This window comes from Labrus bergylta, chromosome 13 (genome assembly GCF_963930695.1).
Source record: "Labrus bergylta chromosome 13, fLabBer1.1, whole genome shotgun sequence".
NCBI lineage: Eukaryota > Metazoa > Chordata > Actinopteri > Labriformes > Labridae > Labrus > Labrus bergylta.
Genome location: NC_089207.1, coordinates 22,861,003 through 22,884,734, shown reverse-complemented (window position 1 = coordinate 22,884,734; position 23,732 = coordinate 22,861,003). Strand labels below are relative to the sequence as shown.

The following is a 23,732-nucleotide window of genomic DNA, read 5'->3' as shown; positions in this document are numbered from 1 at the left end:
ACCAACCCACAAAATGTGAAATAAACCCATCCAGTCCTTTGTTTGTGGTCTGCATAAGTCTGACCACATAAGTCTGTAAGTCATAACTGGGCGAAAAGTTTGGCTGTTTGCGTTCACACATACAGCTCCTCTGCAAAATGTGAAAGCCCTATAATACTGTATGACTTTTCCACTGAAGGACTTGGCAAATAATCAAAGGTACACATGGATTTCATTTCAGCAAACACTGGACAAATCCAAAAATGTTATCATAGCATACTTCATTTTCCCTTCAGCTTTTTAAATTGTTGTACCATGAAAGTAAGTGCCATATGAAATACACTTTGGTCGTATGAATAATCTTTCAAAAATGATGAGTGTAGTTCAGTTCCCCAAAGGAAGGGGTGGAACCTAGAGGCAGACCAGACCACTGTGACTCTAATTGGTCCATTTCCTCCACAGGACTACACTACACAAGCAACATTTACTAAAACTAAGGACTGCTTGTTACCTTGCATAAATGCGTTCCCTGTGGCTTTCATTTACATATGTATGACTAGCTGCCGTCATAAACAGAGATGATACAGAAAAAGCATGACAGTAAACCCCTCAATTAAACCGCACTCCTTTTAGAATAGAGACTGTTCAAATGTAGGTCTGCGTCCTAAACAGATGGATTTGGCTGCAAAAGGAGTTTCATATTCAGACTCACACAAGCTTAGACAGTTTCACACTTCGGCAATTATAAAGCAACCCCCCTTCCATCTGGTGACAGCAGGGTGTGTTTGTGTGTTTGTGTGTGCGGGTGTGTGTGCCTGTGCGTATTGCTGGTTTCAGCTCTGCCTCTTTTTAACAAAGACAATTAAGGAAGAGAGAAAAAAAAAAAAAAGAGCTCGAGTCCAGATTCTTCTGTTGTTTGCTCACATATTCCCTTTCTCTCCCTGCATGTGACGCTGTCTGCCCACCCACTCCAACAGAGGGAGAGAAAGAGAGAGAGAGAGAGAGAGAGAGAGAGAGAGAGTGAGACATAGAGGGAGCTAAAGCGTAAGGGAGGGAGGAGACAGAGCTCGCGGAACAGAGAGCCAGTCTGTTTTCAGCTCCCAGTTCACTGTTGCTGCTCTGCCAGACAGCATTCAGCCATTCACCATCGCACGCTCTCCAACACATTCACTCTCACTTTTGCGACAGCTGACAACACCTTTTTCGTTTTCTCCGCAGCACCACCGACTCCCAAGCCAGATCAACCCCCGAGAAGAGAAAGACGGACTCGAGTTGAACCGTTACCACGCCAGCTCAGAAGAGGCTGGGTCGAGGCTGGAGAGAGTGACTGGAGCATGGAATGGAACCTCAGAAGGATGGAAAGTGAATTGAGGCATATCAACCCTGACCTGCTGCAGCCCAGCAAGAGCTTCAAGAAACCCTCCTCAGGCACCATCACCTTAAACGTTGGGGGGTTCCTGTACACAGCCCACCGGACCACCCTTGCCAAGCACCAAGGTTCTTTTCTAGAAGAACTGGCCAATGGTAAGAAGCCTGTCCAGCACACTGATTCAATGGGAAACCCGTTCATTGACAGAGATGGTCCAGTTTTTCGCCATGTGCTCAACTACCTAAGAACGGGAGAGCTCCAGCTGCCTGATGACTTCCGGGAGGCAGGGCTCCTGCGCCGAGAGGCAGATTTCTACCGCCTGAGTGAACTCGTGGAAGCTGTGGTTGATTGGGAAAGTCAGAGGGCCGCCCAGCGTGAGGCCGCCTTTTTAGAGGTGACGGATAGCCACGAAAGGTCGCAAGGGCTCAAGGTGTACTGCAGTGACGCCGCTTTCCTAGATAAGATCAAAGGGCGGCTTGTGCAAATCTCCAAAAGCCGCTTGGATGGATTTCCAGAAGAATTTGTGGTGTCATCCAATGTGATCCAGTTTCGACACTTCATCAAGTCGGAGCCAGGCTCACGTCTCGTACTGAAGGAGGACAGCACATTCTTGTGCACACTTGACTGTCTTAAACTAGAGACAGTCATGCTAGCACTTAGATCAGGCTTCAAGCTAGTCACCAGCCTTGACAGCAGCAAAGGTTCTGTGGTGGCAGCGGAGGCCCTGCACTTTGTCAAGTAGAATTAAACGAAACCGAGGGGAGGAGAGAAGAGGAGAGAGAAAAAAAGTTTTCCCTGATTCTGTATCCAAGAGTGGTATAGAAGATGTGCTGAGTGTATTGTGTCATTGGGTGAAAGAAGGTAAAACAGGTGGGCTGGACTTTCTTAGAGCATAGTATTTATATCTTTACAGCAAAATGTTGGCTTTCAAACGCAGGACTGGATAAGATTTTGGTAACACAGAGTTTCTATAGACATTTGCAAAATCAGCAGAATGGCATTTTGGCATCACCCTATACTGCTACTGCTTTGTAAGCTGGTATCTATGAAATTAATATTTATGCAGAATAACTATATGAAATATTTGTTGGATCTGATCAGGCATCACACAATCACTCTAATATGGAAGACAAGCCAAGATTGTATCCTTCCATAGAGAAGACAAAAGGGTGAAACTGAGATTCTGAACGTTGAAAGCTTCATTAGTGGATTAGTCTCTGCACAAGATCTGCTTCTGCTGCTTTGTCAACGACTGAAAAAAAAAAAATGAAAAAAAGCCTGCTAAAGCAGCTGTGGTGTGCACTGTTGTGCCATTCAGCTTTTACTACAGTCAGTGCCTGTATGTGTGTGTTTGAGAGTGTGTGTGTGGGTGTGTGTTGCTATATACTTTGTGTGCCGTTATTAGCTGATTTAATTGCTTGTGTAGTTTATAAGCCTCTCTGGAGCCTTAATGGAAACTTGCAGCTCATTAACTTGTTATGAATGATCTAACGCACTGACAGACCGAAGCATCAAAACTGTATCTCTGTTTGTGTCATCAAGTTCAATCTAAGTGCAAAGACTTGTGATTATTGTAAGGGCTTGAATCTAGCATGATGCATGTGCACTTAAAGACCGTGTGTTTGTTAGTGCTGTGAGCCTCTCTGAAGTCAGTGCCACAACAATGCCTATTACTTCACATGTAAATATATTTTACAAATAAAAGTGACACTGATTGTACTGGTTTAAAGTGTGGTGTGTAAATGCAAAGTGTATGTAAGGTTCATGCCAAAGTCATTGCTTTGTTGAAGAAGCTTGTGAAATACTATTTGTTGACATGTTTACTGTTTAGAAGACCATCAGCTAAATTGAGATTATTTAAGTCTGATCCCTATAAACTTACAATTTATACAAAGGTAACTAAAAACTATAAAGTACAGTCTGGATCTGCTCTTAATCCCAACTGTCAGATATATCGTTGTTATTTATGAGAAATAAAATGATCAATTAATGATTGTAATTATTAACACAATCTAGCCTCTTACCGATTACGTCATTATTATGATTACACAATCTTCATATATGGTTTATTTCATCTGTAATTTGTTGGACAGGTACACTGTAATTTGAAAATAGGAGTAACTCTATACTATAATGATTTTATAATTATTCCTCAGAGGCAGTATGCAGAGTGGAGGAAGGGATCTTTCTGGTGGCTTTTATACAATAAATGATTGTAAATTAAATTTCAAAAGAGGATAGAACTTTACAAGATGTATTTATGTATTCATGTTGAGTGCATTATTAAATATTTTGGAAGATGGACACACTTTCTCTGTATATCCGTTTATAAAATTGAAATACGTTTGATTAACTGGATCAACCTTAAACGTTAACAATACATGGCAGTTGTCAAATAAACGGTAATGAACGGTTTGACACTAGAATGACAGGCTTAATTAGTAGAAGTCATTTGAACGAGGATACGGCCATAATTATACACATTCATTCTATCATATCCAGTCACATAACTCTTATTTTCGCTTATCCAGTCTGGAAATGATCATTCCTACTTCTGATCACATTTTGAAGATTAATGAAATGATCTTCAATTTTCTTTCCTGCACCGACATTAAAGACATTTTATGTAACTTTTACTTTAAAAATGTGTTGTATCTTCTGCCTGCATTGTGTTGAAAAGTGTTTCTGCTAGAGCTGCATGTCAGCCCTAAGGCCCCGTTAATCAGCACGAGTGAATTTTAACTTCTTAATAAAAAATGTTTAGAGAGAAAGACAAAAAGAGATACATTAAGGTAAAAATTTACCTTAAAAACTCCTTACAAATATGAGAAGCATCTAACACGATAGCAGCCAGTTGATTCACATAAAAACTAACTATTCATTTAACAGCTACTACACAACCAGCAGTCTTGCATCACTATACCATCAGCCCCACCGTATCAGATGTTTTCTGTCAGTCTGACACCCTGCAGCTCCTTTAACCATGTAATGTGCTTGCCCACCAAACTTCGCTCTGCCCTGAGCCAATGATAACAGAACATGTACAGACATAAGGACTTTCCATAGAGCCGTTGGATGCTGGCATTTCACTTGCATGTCAATGTTGTGACCAGATGACTTTATCAAACTGTAGGAGACTAGAAGAGTTTTGACATGCAGGTTTAAGGTCCATCTTTAGAAGATGTTGTTGTTGCTTTAGCAATGCCATCCTGCTGTCTGGCTTACATTAGAGTTAAAAGGCCTTTTATTTTCTGACAGTCATTTGAACTGGCATACTACAGTAAGCTGACTACTGCAGTAACTCCACCTGCAGAGGCCTCTGGGGAGTCCCTTCAACCCCTCCCAGTTCCAGTAAAGATATTTGGTATTTTAAAAACTGGGCCAGTCTGTGAGATAAATCCTGCCCTTTTCCCTCAAGTGGGATCTCTTTTTAATCTCAATGTATTCCAAACGGATGTGTGTCATCCTCATTGCTTATAATAAATACTATTTCTTCAAGTAATAAGTGGTAAAAAATGACGCTTCATTTCAACTGCAGTTACATCATACTTGTAATTAAAAGTTATAAAACGTAGTCGCTGTTTTATGAGGGGATTTACTGAAACAAAAGGACCACAGTTTTAGTTAGAACCAGTCTCCTAATCTAAAATGATAAAGGAATGCTCTTAGCTCATGTCTCATCTAGAACAATCCAGTTCAGACAATAGAAAAAACTGTGGAGAGCAAAGTTTGCTTTGGGTTGTAATTAGGGATGTTCAAAGAAACTCATTTCCTTATTGATAAAAAGGAAATTTAAATTCAGACTAACCTACTAGTCAAAGGGTAATTGTGAAAAAGGGCCGCCTTAGAGCTTAGCCAACGTATGTATGAGGAGTGTGTGTGAACAGCCAGGTCAGGAGAATATCGGGAGCAAGTCCTCCTCAAATGAGCTAGATATTTTCAGGTGTGCATATGTGAAAACAAAACAGCTTACAACAAGTCTCATGGCGACACCATTTTCACAAAGCATAATCAAGGTCTTAAAGCTTTTCTAAACGTAACACCATATCCAGTTAGAAGCAGTATGTTGAAGTATAAAAACATCATATAGATAGAATTCAAGCACTAGCAGTCCCTCTACTGCAGGACGATTAATCGAGTTTCAATTTCATTTTCTATTGTCTGCCCATATTCATTGAAACAAAATAATAATTGAAGAGATTAAACAAGTACTGTGCCACGTTTTTAGTTTTGTTTTTTGTTTATTCCTTTACAGTACTGGTTCCCAACAAGGGGTCCGGGCCCCTTAGGGGGGGCTCCAAAGAAGTCAGAGGGACGCAAAGCTTTATCGGCCCAGATATAGGCAAAGATGACAGAACTACTCATCATTGATTACATTACTGATGTTTGTTAAATCATTTTGTGTGCATTATTTGTGTTTTAGGACAAAATTAAATGCATTTTATCGTTACATAATTCTTTAATAAACAAAGAATAAAACATGAAAGTACAGGATGCTCTAATGTGTACATCTGGGCCTGAGCTGAATTTACAGCACACAAATAATAAACATCACTGAGCTGTAATTAAATGTAAAAAAAAAATAAAGTGCAAGTGTTCCTCTTCGTTTGACTGTGCTTTTTTTAAAACCCTCTGAGATCTAAGGTATTTTTCGCCAAGGATGTCGGATGAAGTGCTAAACAATTGTTACACCGTAACTACAAAATAAAAAGCACCAGTGCTTTAGAATTGTGTTTTTCTAGCTCTTTCTTCTTTTTCTAGCGAACTCAAATAAAATGTGTAAAACATGACTAACTTCATATCCATGATTTGCTCGGTGCATACTGAGTGCACCAAACTAACCAAGTGCTCGAAGGACAATGTTCAATAAGTTGAATAGGTCAAATCTATTCAATCTTTTGTATACCGGTATCTGTGCTGTGACGTCTGTTTCAGGCTACACTGGCTTCTCATTGGCCCTAACATGTGCAGCTGTGGCTTTGGTTACTTCTGATGGTCTCACTACATAGCAACCACTACCATCAGTGTGTGAATGTGTAGGTGTGACCTGCGGTGTAAAAGCACTTTGAGTAGTCAGAACAGAAGACTAGAAAAGAACTAAACCTGCTCAAGTCTATTTACCATTTACATATCAGTTTATCAAAGATACAGCCTCTGAATGGCGGTGAGTAGACGATGTTATTCTTCTTTTCTCTAGTCATTGACTCAAACAGCTTAATATGTGAGGCCGTCCAGTCCATGTAAACATGATATACACATGGCTCGTGCTTCTCACTCAGTGTAGACAGTCATGACTCAGAGAGACATGTGTGAGGATAAACTTGATTTCTGCTATTATTATGTGTAAAATGTTGCACATTCTGCCTTTAAAACGTGCCTTAGTTTATGTCTATAAAATAATTAATATCAGGATTTCCTGAATCATTACTGCTTTTTGGAACAAATATATTGAAGTGCATTGATGAATAAATATTTCTACTCAGTCTTATAGGGTTAGGAGGTGTTTGTCGAATTTTTTAAGCCCATTGGATGTCTCGTCGTGACTTAATCACCCACAACAACCTATGATCTTCAGATCCTCACTAAGACCCCCAAAAAATGATACACGACTACACCTGTGTTTGTAAACCCCATCAAGACAAGATACACTGAGCACATTCTTACTTTGTACTATGCGCTGATATTTCAATGACAACATCAAACCTGAGGCCTTTTTTAAATTACTGATAAGCTCCATGCATTTTTTATGACTTTGACTACTGATTTGTTGCAGGGTCAAAGTGGTCCCTGCCTCATCAAAAGGCAGCTCGGGAGGATGAGCGATGCAAACGGGGAAAGCCGTGAAAGAAGGTTTTGATTTCAGCAGAAAAAAAAAAAGCTCAAAACCATCTTCAACTGTCTCCATGCCACTCTTTTTCACCTGTTGCCAGGCAAACGCAACTCCTACATCATAGGCTCACAAGCTGCTCTCTGTCTCTCCAGCCAACACACACATACACACACACACACACACACACACCTTGTGCTGCGAGGTTGCTCAGCCAGAAAATGACTAACATGTCACAGATTTTTATCTTTCAGCAGCAGAATAGGAGGTGAAGCAGGGGAGGGGGGAGGAGCGCAAGAGGATGGGTGATGAAGAGAAGGAGGTGCGAAGGTCAGACTCTTTCCACCTCCCCTCTCAGTTCAGACAAAAGAGGCAGACGCAACCATCATTCAGTGACAAAAAAAACATGAGCAACAGATGAAGAGGGGCAGGAGGCTCAATGACTGGATACCGTGAAATCCTGAATAAAAGGCGCACAGGTATACACTAAGAGTCTCAAAGAAAGTGAAATCTTAAAAGTCTGCATGACGATCTCCATTGTGTTCAGATAAGTCCACAATGTTGTCTTTGAATGCTTGATAATGATCTAACCAAACACTTGATTAGGCTTTGATTGAGGCTGCCTGTAGCTGAAGGATTGAGGGTGTTTTCACATCTAGAGCTCGTTTGCTTTGTTTCGATTCAGATTTTTTTTTTTAAGATACATTGTTGCCCTCCTGAAATTATTTTCAAGAGGACTGCTCCTGAGGAAAGAAAAAAAAAACAGAAGTTGCCGACAAAGCAACAGAGTTCACCATACAATGCTATTATGAGAATATTGGCTATTAAATCAATGCTATGCATAGTTCAACGACATCAACCAAAGACCGGAGAAAACCATACTAGCGAATATAAAACATAATGCAGCATTTTTAACTGCGTGCACAAAGATCGTAGTGGTCTCGTGCGTTCAATCTATGCATAGTGCAGCAGTCACAGGATATAAATGTCACCAACCCCTCCCACTGGCTCGAGGTGAATTCTCCAGATAATATCCTGCTGTGTTCTCACATCAGCCCACTCAGACCTGCTGCGGGAAAAATACTAGGGGGCTGGCAGGAGAAACTCTGTGTAAAATCAGAGAGGTAAATTTGTCTGTTTACATTTACGCATACAATCACACATCACACTCTGAAGTAAAAAAAAGTTCTGGAACCTGACAACTGGTAATCAGCACAACTGAATCTGTAATCAAAAGTTCCTATAACTGCATTATTCCCATTACTACTACTACTACTACTACTGCTGCTGCTGCTTATAATGCTACTGGAGTGTGATGAGTCAGACAACCTGTTTCTGGTGATTGCGTTCTAATTGCAAACTAACTGCTCCAGGGTTCTACTGGAAGTATGCCGAGACCACCTCTTCAAAGCAATCTCAACGCGCTTGTTTTGCTCTGCGGAGTGTGCTTGCTGTGTTCACAGATGTCTAAACGAACCAGGCTAAGGAGGAAGTGCTCCCTTGTTTTTGAAGACTTTAATCTGAGATTCTTCACCCCTTGTGTTCAAAATGTGTTTTCTCTACAACTTCAACAATAAAAATGACTATCATATTTTCTCAAAGACAAAGGTATAATATAAGGTATTGATATAAAACATTAATTTTTCAAGTTATGCAGGAAATCCTCATCACTAAGAAGATTAAACTCGTTAAACTGAAGCATTTATGCTTAAAAATTCGACTTAAGCAATCAACTCTAGGTGCTTAAAATGTCAACTTAACAAATTCAATAATGAAAGGATACATTTCCAGAGTAGAATTATGAAAAAGAGAAAGACAATAAGATGATCTCCTGCCCAGTTGTTCAATAGGTTTAATCTGAATGAAAATGATCACTATTTTGTAATCCACTTTTTCTACCAAGGATCAGGTAATCAATCACACTTTTCTGACTGTTGTTCAAAGAAAAACTAGATAGGAACACCCTCATTCAGGAAAATACTTTTATGGATTACCAGTGATCTAAATGGGAATACATACAATAAATTACTGTGTCCACATGGGTGTGCCAAAATCTACACAGACATCTTACCAGTCACTTTAAAAGGTAATTAGTACTGTAAGACTTTCTGTTGCTTGTAAAACACACATTTCAAATTGGGGCCTCTTCCAGGGCTCATTGCCACCAGAGGCACATGCCCCCTGCAGGACTTAGCATGTATGTAAGTGCTTGTACATTTACTGCAAGCTACCTCAGCATATTGCGTTTGTTATAATGGAAAAGCAGATAATTTAGCATGTTAGCACAAGTTAACACTCAATTTTGCACCGGAACAGAAAGCTAGCCAAATTTGTGTTCGCAGGTGAAAGCTTACCTAAGACAATTTAACACATCATTTTCACTTTAGAAATACTGTAAAAAAAAAAAATCATTGTTAAGAGTAATTGGTTTTCTTGCATTTTTCCCTGGAATCCAGTCCCCTCAGGATAATCCAGATTTCTTTTGGATCAATGTAATCATAATCCTACTCAAAAAGTTTTGAACAACACAAACTGGAGGTTTTATCCAGATTAAATCCTGGAGTAGATGATCTAATCCTATCCAATTACATAATCCCCATTCCCTTTTAAAAAAATAAAAAAAAATAATCCAATTTCAAGAGATAAAAATCGTATCTGATACTGATAGCTTTTATCATGTTGGATTACTTTTGAACAACCGGGCCCTGCAGAGAAGAGAAAGAGATGGTAGGAGGTGGAAGAGGATATCAGAATCATTCTGCCTCTCACCTTCCTACCGTCTGTGTGAGACTGCAACAATCATGTGTTGTACAAGTTGTGCACAAGTGTTTCTGTTCATGAAGTTGTATATCCATTCTATAATTTCTGTGTTTTTCAGTTGCTACAAATTAATTCAATGTTTAACTTTAGAATGGATACGACACACGTTTTAAAGCTCCAACAACAGTAGTAGAAATATGGATAAATTATTATTCCTGATATTTGGTTAAATATACACACATACCTCAAAATGATGTACTTTAGAACGTTTTATAAGAATCATATTATCACAATGCTGATTTTTTTTTAGGTAACTGTAGTAGTGAGGTAAAATATATCTGTGTAATATTTTGAATAAGATGATTTCACTTGGAGGCTGTTTCTGCTGTTAATTCCTCTTTTTTTTTTTTCAATTTCAAAAATACGAAAAATGTGTACAAAACAATTAAGAGCTTTCTTTCAATAGATTTCATCCTTACATTTCAATGAACCAGACTACCCCGGTACTCACTGCATACATACACTGTAGTCTCAACCACTTTGAACAAGACCTCAACGGGGGATAATGGAACAAAGAAGTAAACATACAAGTGTTAGTACAGTTAGGGAAAGAAAAAACTCAAATGTTTTGTGCAAAAAAAACACATAATATATTACTTGTTATTTAATCATTTAAAAAGCATCTCATTGAGAGTGCTTTTACATCTGAATGCAGCTTTAACTGCTTTTGGCCGTCTGATTGGCCGGGGAAAAGGCCCACGCTCAAATGGTACGGCAAAGCTATGTTACCATGGTTACTAAATGATTTACATTAATGTATACGTTGCCTTTATAGATTGGTTAGAAGATGTCTTTCTTGAACAGTTCAAGAAAATGTTTATATATTTCTCTTACACCATAAACGGACCACACCAGATACTAGGGGGTGCAACAGATCGCCCATTTTTCAGAGTGTCAAAAGAACGGTTTTAAAGCTTTGCGGATCACAGTTCGACAGTGATCTGTAGCACCATTATTGGATAACATCTGGAAGTTGAGCCTTTTCCCTCCTTCATAAAGGAACCTCTTTTCCCCAATCATAGTAACACAAATATGGCTGTCACACAGAAAACCTGGGGCAATGACATATTTTCTGAAACACACGTATGAGTACTGGTTAATATAGCCGTGCCTCTGGGCAAACAATAAAGCTCCAATCCGTTAAGCCTGCCTTCTAGGCTGCCGTGAAGTCTGCTGTGTGCACTGTCCACAGTGTACATACATACACACTGAGATGTAAGATGGAGTGGGAGGTCAATATATACAGCAAAGACTTACTTTAAAGAACCGTAAAGATGGATTTTGCAATATACATGCTAAGTAATAAGTGGATGATTAATGTGTGGCTGCATTTGGAATATTTTATAAGACACAATTTATTACGAACCAGGATTTTTCATGACACTCTAACAACAAAATTGTTTAATGAGATAAAAGAGTTGCTCTTAAGACAAAAATACATTTATGAAAAAACGCTGCACTTTTTCCCTCTTAAACCATGTTTCCATCTGTCAGTCAAACCTGAGTTATGACTTATTGGAATCTGCAGCTAGTCTCACACTTAAGCCCTGCACAGAGGCCAACATACAGTATGCAGCATTAAGGATACAATCTCTACGCTTTGCTTCCAGACTTTCCTTCCCTATCCGGGAGTGCTGAGGCTTTTCATCAAGATCCAAAACTGAATCTTAAAACAAAATAGTCGGACTGCCCAGAATTGAACAATGCAAAGAAGCAACTCTCTACTGAAGGCCAGACTGATGGTGGGTGAGCACTGAGCAGCTTTTTTTTAAGGCTGAGAGAGACAAGTTTTGTAACTGTCGAGTAAAATACTCCCACACAACACAAAAAGATTTTTTCTTTTTTTTGCTCAGAAATCTCACACAAAAGTAATACAAACATATGGATTGTGTGACCTATGTGTGGAGAAACAGCCATCATATCACAACACTGATGGACAACACTGACTAGCTATTATTACAGTTTTAATAAAAGAGCCAACATCCAGCTGGCTATGGACTTACAATAATGTGAAACTTTTTATTCATGTGTCAGTGAGCATGACTCCCTGCAAAGATGAAAGCAGAGAGTAGTCTACCCACTGGTGCAGGTCAGCTGAGCTTCTGGATGTTTAGTACAGAAATAGGCTGCTCGACTCAATTTCCTCATTTGGAACAGAGCCTAATGGGAGGAAAATAAAATACAGAACAAGCTTTTAAACTCTCTGATACATAATGATGGATTGCTGAAATGTGAGCTGTAATGCCACGGTCGCTTTATGAAATTACAACGAAAGATAGCAAAGTGTATAATTACATTTACTTTAAGCCTCATAGTCTAAAGAATGTTTACCATCTAATATATGTGCAGTTAGGAGACACGGCATTGCCATAAACTTAATGGGCTTAATGGGACACAGTGGCAAGGGTCATGGCAGAGGTGAATACCTCTTCACTTCTGAGCTTCAAGTATAAAGAAAACTTCATTTAAAGAGGTTCCTTCCCTCACATTTTCCCACAATGTGCTTCACTGTAACCCTTTCTGTCTTTCAACCTACTGACAGAGAATACCATTTGCTCTTCTGGTGACAGAGCATCACGTTTAAGCCCTTCACCATTATTCTGGTGTCACATGTTTTTGCCGGGGTAAACAGCAGGGGTTGGACAATCCTTCTTTTCAACAAGCAAAACAGAAATGAGAATGCAGGTAATGTTTCTCTAGCCAAACAACTCCTGGCTGCCTCCACCGTTTTCACCTTGGGCAATAAAAAACATGCATGTCTGAGAGGAATAGCAGGCCTTGAGTTACACTGATTCAGACCCCTGCAACACTGTGACTACTGGGTGTAACAAATGTGAGATTTGTATTTCAGAGGAACATGTGAGGTGCAAACATTATTTCTTTATCCACAAATTTAGATTCCTGTTATTTGTAAAAATGGATAAGGTTTAAGGTATTGTTGCTGTTGTATTTCTAAATACCGTTGCAGCTCTCTGGGCTTGTGTCCTTGAGCAACAGATTAGGTGTGATATCTTTAAGAGTTTTATTTTTTAACAGTAAATTTGTGCTGGACCACACAGACAATGTTTTGCACAATAGATAACAGAGCCGTTAAAATGGAGAAAAACAGTATATTCTTACACCCTAAACGTGTTGTTGCCAGTGTGAATGTGTGGAGCAGTGCAAAGATGAGAAAAAGATTTGTTGAAAAGAGCAGAGAGCTCAAGTGAATTTCCAAGGATAAAGAAACACTACATATTAAATCACCCTGTGGCAAAAAATTCAATCAAAAAGTACCTTTTTCTTTTTTTTTTTTTGAAATTTCCACTACATTATTTTTTTTCCTGATCGTGCAGAGAACAGTGCAACAGGAGGGAGCTGCCAGCTTCAACCTGCTCTGACAGTGAGTTTGCCCAAGAGGGTTACGTTTTCAAACAGAAGGAACTTTAAAGCAGGAGGGGTGAGAAACTTCTTCAACTCTCCTGTCAAAACACGATCACTGCACGTCAGAACACCAGATGACTTCAGGTAAACAGCCCAACCACACACATAGTACTGCACAACTACATGAAGTTAGAAAAAATACTGAAAGCTGGAGATGAACGTCCTTGTGGATGAAGTCAGATAAATTCCTGAAAATGTGTTGAACATGTCATCTGACATAAAGCTTTACAGGAGGTACTCAGAGAAGAGAAATTCCTCTTTTAATCCTCAGTGATTCATGAGCTGAACTTTTGGAATGAGCGTACAAAGCCAAGCAAGCCGCACTTCTTCAATACAACACCTGGAGCATTCTGCCCGGGACCCAACACAGCACAGTTCCAATGATTTTTGCATGATGCCACTTCACAAAAGGTATTTCAAATAATAACAATGTAAAACAACGGCAGCATATCCCATTTCAAAGAAACCAGACAAATATTACTAAATTTCCAACATTTGAATGATTCCAGGCCTTTAAATCAAAGCCACCACCTCTGATTTCATCCAATGAAACAAACATTTGACGACAGGAAATGCAAAAGCAAAGTGAAAACAAAAACTAGACCAGGCTTCTGTCCACAGTGAACACACACAACAGGTTAAACATTCAATTTAATCTTATATGGCCCTTGGAACTTTCTTCACTATAAGTCTCCTTCTACCAGCATATAAATGTAGCCAATATTGGAACACTTAAGTATTCATATGAGATTCATATAGATATTAATTTTATTTATTTATTTTATTCATTCATGTTGGTTTTTTTTGTTTCGGTTTTTTTTTTTTGGGGGGGGGGGGGCTTTATTAGCAAAAGGTGAAAATTCTTGTCTAATCAAAGGTTACCAATATTTTTTAATTCCATCTAATACAGAAGCTGAAGTCATTTGAAGGTTGGCTGTCTACTATGTGAGTCAATAAAATCAAATTACACACAGACCGTATTAAAATAATAACATAATCTGAAGTATTGTGTTTTAATGGTGCGTTCAATTTGAAGTTGGAAATTCAGAGTTACCGGTCTTCATGACTTTATGACTAAAGACAGACGAGGCTGTCTATAGTTTGCTTGGCAGAGCAGACTGAAACAAATGTGTTGCACATACTCTCTGATGTATGTCACTTTGGATAAAAGCGTCTGCTACGTGAATTATAGAATTGTGTTGAAACAAAAGCATCGAAGAAGGAATTCAAAAGTAATTCAAGCACTCAAGGTTTAAAAAGTTATTTTGTGAAAAAGCTTGGCAGACGCAGCTGAAGGAGAGTCTTACTGTAACAGAGCAGAACATTGCATCTGGCTTTCTGTTCTCCCCTGCAAGCTTCTGTGGCAACTAGGCCTGTTGCTTAGCAACCTCTTAATCAATACCTGGTCCTCGTCGGAACAAAGCAGAACAACGAGGGGGAAATAATGGAGGAACATTTAGCTAGCAGCTTTACTATACAAAAGCCATGTCAGATACCATTGATGTAGGTCTCAATCATTGACGGTCACCATTAGCAACCTCTTGCTATTGTTGCCATAATGAGCATTGAAAGAGGTAGAAGAATGTATTATACAGACATTGAAATGTCTGGAGCATAAAGATAGACACTGCTTGGCTGCCTGAATTACATATCCTTAGGAAAAAGAACATATCAGAAGACCTAGTATAAATGTAGTGTTCTGTAGAAAAAAATAATTGTACCAGGTTTGGCCAAAAAAAAAAAAAAACTTAATGTAAACGCAGCACTTTAGTTCGTGCTACTGCAGCCACTTAACAGTCTAGCCAATGTTAACTGTAAGGTGTAACCGTAGAGTTTTTATTTATGTAATGTTTTTTCTTCAAACTGAAGTGTGAATATTTAGACCAATAAAGAGCTCATTATGAAATGTTGAATTGTATCTGATAGAAGAAAACTCTACCAACAAGCCAACACTGCCACTCCTTGAGCCAAGCTGGCGATACTGAAACCCAAACATCACTGATTTAACTTGCTAAAACATGGTTTAAAAAAAGTGTAATTTAAATAATTCTGACTTTAAGCTTGTTCTTTCAAGCAATTTTCTGATTTCAATGACCTCTACCTGAGATTTACAAAACCACACATTTTTAACAACAATGCACTGACTTTAAGTTGTTCCCTATATTGACTTAAAATGAAAAACTTTGTCCACTCAACTCTAACTCAACTAAGTTTGCCAGTTTAAGAGTTAAAAAAAATGCTTCATCCAGATTATATTTCATCAGTTTGAACATGCAATGGTGTAATGGTATTGAGTTAATCCTGATTTCACTGCCTGGGATGTGTTCAGAAAATCTTCAGAAAACATTTGCAAGTTATTCATTGGTTTGTAGAAGTGATTAACATAGATAGGGGCAAAGAGCTAATTTTGAGATGTATAATATTTGCTTATTTTGACACAAGGTGGTATATAAAATGTATTTAAAATTATAATTCTATTTTTCAAGATGTCTCGAATTCAGATCAAACATTCTTTAGAAGACCTGCTGTGTCTAAAGTCTTAAGTATCATTTGAATCGTTGTGAGGCAGAAATGTGCTGATTATAGCACTGCGAGGTTAAAAAGCTGCTGTGTGTGTGTGTGTGTGTGTGTGTGTGTGTGTGTGTGTGTGTGTGTGTGTGTGTGTGTGTGTGTGTGTGTGTGTGTGTGTGTGTGTGTGTGTGTGTGTGTGCATCTAAGAGAGCAAGACTGTTGGAAAGTGAGTGGGAAACGGATGACATACAATACACCTTCCTGTAGGCGAATGGGGGCGCAGCTGAGCATTGGTCAGGTAAATAGACTGCACACCACCACATCCCCAAGGACGTTATCCTCCTTTTTGTTTCCAGTGCACTTTCACACTCAAGCAAGCCATCTGAAGGTTATCTTATGCCTCCTAAATGTCATTTTATCACAGTTTCATAAAGATTATGTTCTCAGAAACAGTACTTGGTTTATATACATCCTTTCAGTGGGGAATTTCAGTACAGAGAAGTTAAAGTGTTGCTATTTTTGATGGTGATAAAAGACTGAGAGCAATGAATAAAATGAAATATAAAAAAGAGAAAGAGGAAAAAAATCCATTATCATATGTGGGAGGTATTAATGCACATGCAAGTGTGGGTGAATGTAAGTGCACAAGGGTGGTGATAAAATAAACCTTGTGGCTGTGGGATATAACCTGATGACAAGAAAGCTTTATTTCAATTTACATTACATTTTTGAGGCCAGGTTAACAGGATGCAGCTATACTTTTCAGTTTATTAGGTACACCAAGCTAAAACTAAAGCTCTTTTAACACAGCAGTCCTGCAAAGAAAATCATTCCCTGATTAAAGTAACAGTGTTCCTTTTTTTGCTTTTTCTTGGATGGATTAAGATGTAGAATCTTTTGTGAGGCTGAAGATTGAGTTGAACAGCTTCATACCGAATGTGAAGCTGTGTATCGCTTGTTGATCCATTTTACATATACCGTTTGTTTGAGGCAACACTTTATATTGGCTCTCAGTGACATTATCAGCGTATCACAAGGGTTATTAAAGGTTTATATAATTTTTACAAAAAAGCCAACTTCATGACTATACTAGTAAAGGTATGCAGGCTTTGCTAGTCTGTTGGCACAGCTATGTTAAACCAGCAAAGACTGGCATCATTAGCATTTTGCTCTAAGACTTCGATACTCAACCCGATCCTCCTGAGCTGTGACTAGATGTGGCTCGTTTTAATCCTACTTGAAAAACAAATCCCCCCACAAAATTGAAAAAAATGTTTAAAACATAGTCAAAAGAAATGATTGATTGCAAATCACATTAATTCATTTCAGTGTTCCTGCACAGAGATGATACTGGTATATCTCTAGGTATATTCACTGCCCCACAAATATGCCAATTCTATTTTTCATCCGTTTGTTAAACACAAAATCCACCTATGTAATGATGCGTGGTGGGACAAGACGCTGCTAGGGGTGCAAGTGTGCAAATAAATACACACAAATGCTATGGTGCTCTGTAATGGACTGTGATTGAAAGCTAAGTGCTTTCTCTTTTTTATTTACTTTGTTATGGACTTCCATTATCATCACTTCAATTATATTTGTGCTTGCATGAGGATAATAATTAGAAGAAGAAGAAACTAAATGTATTGCAGTATACATCATGCTTTTCTGAACTTAATAAACTATAACTATTCTCGCTATTCTGCTAACTGTTCTTTTGGAAGAAAGGGAAGTTTTTTTGAATTGTGGCTCTTGCAAAAAAATGTTTACTGATTGGGCAAGGTAGCGACATACCACTGCCCTAAGCAGAAGGGACACTGCAATACCTGCAATGTGCAACTTGTGTAAAATGTTTTTTTTTTTGTTTTTTTTGGCAGATTCGGCATTATATGTGGACCATGAATAATAACACAATCCATGTTGTCTGTAGTTACTGTACCTTAGAAGTGTTTTGATGTCATGAAAAACAGTTAAATTTGAAGTTTGAGTTTTACCTGAAGCAAACAACAGAGACAAATAGAAGATAAAGAGAAAGAAAACTGGAGGGGGCTCATATTATTCTATATAAAGGTTCATGTGGTAAGAAAACCAAGAGGTGAGGACAGTTGTTGCTGCTGTAACTGCTTCGCTCATTGGCATTAAGGTGTGAAGTATACAGCTAGTTTGCATATATATTGTTTCTGCTGCTGAGAATCCGTATTGCTCATTGAGAATATTGTCAGAAAACTTGAAGAGCGGCACATTTACCACACACCTCCAGAGAAGGTTATCTGTGCAGCACAAGTTACCATAGCAATAAACACTTGTCAAGGCCAAAACTTAACATTAGCTTGATAGCAACAAGGGACACTACATATGTTTTTGTTTTCCCACCATGGTTCAGTGCCAACCGCAGCGTAGACTAGAAAGGGTTAAGAGACAGGAGAGCCCCCAATGCTTAACAGAGATCTGCTGACATGTCAGGAACATCCCAAATGTGTTTCTTGTTTTAGAAATAAATGGTAACTGGACTGCACTGATATGGCACTTTGTCTTGTAACTGCTCAAAGCACACTTACACTACATGTAACACTCACCCTTTCACACCTAAACAGGTGGCAGAGGCTGCCATTTAAAGCACAGTGCTGATCTAAACATCAAAACACATTCACAATTTAGGGTTCTTGCCACAGGACGCTTTCAACATGTAGAGTTCCAGAGACTGGAACAGCCAAACTTCTGCTTGAGAAAGACTGTTAAACCGAGTCACAGTAAGTTAGTCTTTAACATAAATCATCTGCTTGTCTCTCTTCTGGTAGCAGCAGTCATTCCATTAGACCTATCTCAACACTGAATTGTTTTTTTTAAGAATTCATTTTGGGCCTTGTGCCTTTATTTTTGATAGAGCAGTCAATAGAGTTGGAAGTTGGGGAGAGAGAATGGGGAACGACTTGCGGAAAAGGGGCGACGTGTCAGACTTGATCCAAAGCCAGCCGCCTGGAGGACTGTAGCCTCTGTCGCCCCCTCCACACTGAACTATGCCAGCACCTGAGAAAGGTCTGGCTGAACCCAATCATAACTCCACACACCAAATAAAGCGCTGTGGGTGGTTTGCATTTTGAAATAAATCCAAACAGTCTTTGGCAGCCCTGGGGCGAGGAAGCAATGCAGGTCCCATTGCAAAATAACAACAACAGCTAAGAGAGTTCTCTTGTTTTGGAGGATGCTAAGCCAAGACCTGACAACTTAAATACTCTAACTGACAGCCAAAACCCTTTGTTCCCTTATTGTTACATTTTGTTTAATGCAGCGGCTGTAGCTCTTTGGTAGAGTCGGATTTCGCTTTACTGGAAATTGGGGGGGGTTCAATCCCCAGCTCCTTCAGCCACATGTCAAAGTGTCCTTGACCAAATTGCTCCTGATTGGAACAGCCAGAGGTGAATTCTGATGGGCACTGTAGTTGACAAAACTGCACAAGGTTTCATGACCAGCTCTCATTCTCACTCAAACAAATCTCCCCCAGAACAGTTACAGTGTCAAACCCTTTATTCCCTGTATTCTCGTGGGTTTCCATGTCATCATTTATGTTGGAAGTGTTCTCTTCTTTTATATTTGGAAAACACACCCAGTGGCTACCCCAAAATCCTAAACTACGATTGGCTATTTTCCCTGTCAGAGATGGGACTGAGGTACTGCAGGTAACATGTACGAAAGAGAAAATTAGCGTCAGTGTTTTAAGTCCACTTCCAAGTGTGCTATAATGTTTCTCTTGCTGAAGTATTTGTTGCTGAAATTAAATCATTAAATCGTGGGCTGTAAAGTTTTTCTCTTTAGTTTAGAATTCAACCCTTATCTCTCCTGTTAAACACAAATCTTGTGTTGTTGAAAGAGCTTACAAGTGGAGAGGATGTCATTCTGAACCTCCTTGGTTTAGTTTCTTCAGATACACCCACGTCATTGACAACAGGCAACCTCTACACATCACTAACCTGCTGTTGTGAAAATTGCATCACAGCTATAAAAAAAACAACAACTCTACAAAGCTGTTTCAAATAAGGGGCTACTTAAGTCAAAAAAGCAGACAGGAAGAGCAAACAAGAAAGAATAGATCCTTGTAAAGATGAAAGTTATTCTCAAAGCATCTTAGCCCTTCAGAGAGCTCCTAAGGTGTAAAACTGAGTAGTGAGGAGGACTTTAGAGTTTCTCAAACTGGGGAGACAGAGAAATCTTCTGCAAACACCACATGAAATATATTTGTACTGAATCAAAGTTGGACTGAACAGACAAAAAGCTATTTGTCATTTCAATCCATCTTTGACTTTTGTCAGTACAAAGTGAGACATGCATGTTGAGTTTCTCTACATGTGGTCACCTCCACAGGTGCATCCAATCACTTTTTAAGGCTCTTTGCATGCTGAGATCGCTATCAGCATGTGAAGAAGCTAATGCACAAGTGAGCATTTTGTAGGCTATTTCCATAAGTGAATCTTACAAATCATTACATAGATGCTAATTGCAAAGTGTTCATCATTTCAAAATGTCTGACTAGATTCTATGATTGGCTTTTTTTTCTCTTTTTTGGATTAACCAATCATAGCTTTAAAAAAAATGTGCCATACCCAGCAACGAGGTCAACCTCACTAAGATAAAAGTGTCCTTTCCAAAAAGCCACAGATCTGCGGACTTTTCAGTCGGGGGGTTCAGCCTACTGAACAATAGGTCCTGACAGTATACAGCACAGATAGAAGGGACTCTCTCTACTGTCAGATTGTGTAAGCACTGTGCAATACGGAAGCGCCCAGTGTCTCTTCCTCACTCAGAGTTGCTCTGATCGCTTCAAGGATTTTTTAAATCTAAGTTAGGAGCGAGCTCTACGGGCCCTGGGATTTACAGAGTGACCCCACACCCATATACAGAACAGAAAGGCCAAAAACAGCAGAATCCAGTCCTGCCTTGAAGAGGCTGTGTTATGTCTTCTAAACCTAAAAACAAACGCCTCCACTCCATGTGGACATGAGAATGAATGTGCTTAGAAGATCTAAAAATCTGAAGTCTGTAACTTTGTTTCATGTTGAGTTTATTTGATGACTCAAAGGTTTTGCTGCTCTATACTGTATATGAAGTCCTGTTAGTTTTTTTTTTTTTACACAGAGTAACATCAGAAAATAAACACTGCTATTTTCTGGTTTCACTTTGGATAGCGTTTAGTTACAACTATGTCAAACAGAAATAGTAGTAGCCATTACCTGGGAGTGCTTAAAATTGCTTTTTTTTGTCTGCCAAAAACACACAACTACATGCACCCTTAGGAGTGCTTGAAAAATACAGTGAGCCGCCATTTCATTGTTAGCAAGCAAAGGCACCACGAGAGGTTCAAGATCGCCTCTGACATTAACTACAACTAAACACAACTGAAGTGCATCGTGTTATTTATTTACCCCCTGAATGAATAGTTTTCCATTAAATTACAGACCTTTTTATGTTTTATTTCTTACATTTCACAAAACTTAAAATGGTTTTAAATTTCCCTAAATCGCTCTATTTTGAAAGAATGACTTTATATATTTTACATATACTTCTTCTGGTCTGACACATTAAATAGAGCTCTTGTCTATTATTACACCCAACCACACAGTTTGAGCTATCTTTAACTCTGGCTGTGATGCAAATCCCGCCTGGTTCAGGTACATGAATTGCATATCATGCCTGGCAGCATTACCCTCCTTAAATCAGAAGCAGAACAAGTAAAGACTGCTAAATCTGCAATGTCACGTTACACTATACTGAGGCAATTCCATGTGAGTCTTGGGTTTCTATGTTAGCTGTCAACACAGCAGCTCAAAGATTTGTACCTTGATGAATTCTCATGAATGCATTTCATCTACAGTAAATAGTTAATCCGAATGAGGATTTTCCTGGTTAAATAAATTTCAAATTAATTGATATTTAAAAAGCTTTTTTGCAGATTTTCCCTTCATTGAACTATTAGCAGATGAATTAACACAGGGCTCCTCTGGTTTTTTAAGTCACAGCATACTAGATATTCAACACAATGCAAAGAAAGTTTACATAATTCAAAACTCTATCCTGGGTCTAAAATACTTTCAACCCCCCCCCCCCCCTTTTGTCTGAAAAATAAAACATATTTGTATTTTTTTGGTGTGGGCGACTATGACGTGTCCTCCTGTTGCGCTTACAAACAACACTGCCCCGTGTTTGTATAGTCTCAGTAATGACACACTGTCAAATCCATTATATGTTTCAGATTGAATCATACAGCACAGAAGAAAAAGAGGAACGAGGACTGTAACAGCAGAGTCGCAGACTGACCTGTGTCACTCTGGCTGAAGGCAGCCATGGTCTGTCCACCCACTGCATGCATAGTGAATGGGTGATCTCTTGGGACCTTCAGTGATGCATCCTTCTCCCCCACGTCACCCAGGGCAGTCAGCTCCTCATTAAGGCAGAAACGTACCTGGGAAAAACATCTGAGTCAGGCCCTGCTGACTAATCATACCCACAAACATCTACTTCATTCATCAGATGGGGTCAATTCTATCATGAAACATTGATACTTGAGAGGAGGTTGCAAAAAACAAACACAGGGATTAAAAAAAGGTAGATAAACTAAGAATTATTATATTTCTACAAATGATCAAAGAGTGCTGTATGAATAGGCCTAACAATGATTTTAAAGACAACAGTTGTGAAGGTTAGTTGTATGTCTACAAGCTGAAAGTGCAGTTTTACACGCAGCTATCTCACCTCTGTTTTGCCGTGTTTTCTGTCACGTCGACGAGAAGAGACAACAACAAAAACAGAGGACAGCGCTCACATTTATAATTCCAAAACAGGTATCAAGCATAGTGACAAAAAATAAATAAAAAAGCATGAATTGCACCAAAATAAACTTTTTTAGCGACATACTTTCCGATAGTGATCTTTCCAACTTCTCCCCTTTCTTTGGCCTTGTCCCATTGCTGAGACAGATACTTGGGAACCTGTTTGGAGATAAACATAGAGGTCACATGGACATTTTAGATCCCTTTTACTTTCCTAATAGATGACAGGTGTAACCTAAGAGGTGTTGGTGATAACAGTCTTTAGGGGAAATATCTTTCACTTCTCTTGGTCGATATGTTTGCTATTAAACAAACTGCTGGAGCACTAACCTTCACAAGCCACACACCATTACTTTTCTTCACTCCACTTAGATCCACTTCTGTTTTTACTGACATGGTCAAAACGTGCTCACAGATTTATTGTGTCCAACAGGTTGTGTGTTAACCAGTTTAGTAGTTTGCTAACTAACGATATTAAACTTCCTGTTGCACCTTTCAAAATAAAACCCCGATAAATCCATCCAGTACAAATCTTTTGAGATATCAGTAAAAAGAACAATCAAAGCAACCAAATTGAAGGGATTTCTCGCAGTATGTATTCTAGTTGCCTATGTGGAGTAAGTCATACATTAGCTTAATACAATTTCAACAACTATTTTATCTGTAAAGGCTTTTTTTTTAAATTATTATTTCACTGTGAAACAAAACAAAACAATTGAAGTGTTGTCCCAGAATTATTTGATCTTTGGAACTGCAGGCTTCTAATTAAATTACATGCCATCTAACTAGTGGGGTTAATAAATTATTTTTTGCCATCCAGTTCGTCGATTGACTGTAATGCTGTGGAATCGATTGTATTGTCCTAATATGTACCATAAAAGCATGGTACATACACCACAAAGAAATAGGAGGATACATGAGAGGATAAACAAGGCCCTGCAGTTTGAATTGTCCATGCAAATTGATAAAACAAAAATTGTGT

General features: G+C 38.8%; 2 protein-coding genes across 2 annotated transcripts in view; one reads left to right on the top strand and one right to left on the bottom strand.

The window, feature by feature from the left end:
• The window catches only part of LOC109989370 (general transcription factor IIF subunit 2-like), a 39,915-nt gene extending 16,724 nt beyond the window's left edge, over window positions 1–23,191 (bottom strand). Inside the window, exons 1-4 of the mRNA XM_020641097.3 lie at window positions 23,081–23,191; window positions 22,836–22,909; window positions 22,674–22,692; window positions 22,239–22,383 (exon numbers count right to left, since the gene is read on the bottom strand). Of these exons, the coding sequence (XP_020496753.1) occupies window positions 22,239–22,383; window positions 22,674–22,692; window positions 22,836–22,909; window positions 23,081–23,146 (304 nt within the window). The 5' untranslated portion in view covers window positions 23,147–23,191. The remainder of the gene's footprint in view (window positions 1–22,238; window positions 22,384–22,673; window positions 22,693–22,835; window positions 22,910–23,080) is intronic.
• On the top strand, window positions 1,026–5,952 carry kctd4 (potassium channel tetramerization domain containing 4). The gene has a single exon (XM_020641096.2). It carries the CDS (start codon window positions 1,314–1,316, stop codon window positions 2,088–2,090), a length of 777 nt encoding a protein of 258 aa, XP_020496752.1. The 5' UTR covers window positions 1,026–1,313; the 3' UTR covers window positions 2,091–5,952.
• Window positions 23,192–23,732: the final 541 nt, after the last annotated feature.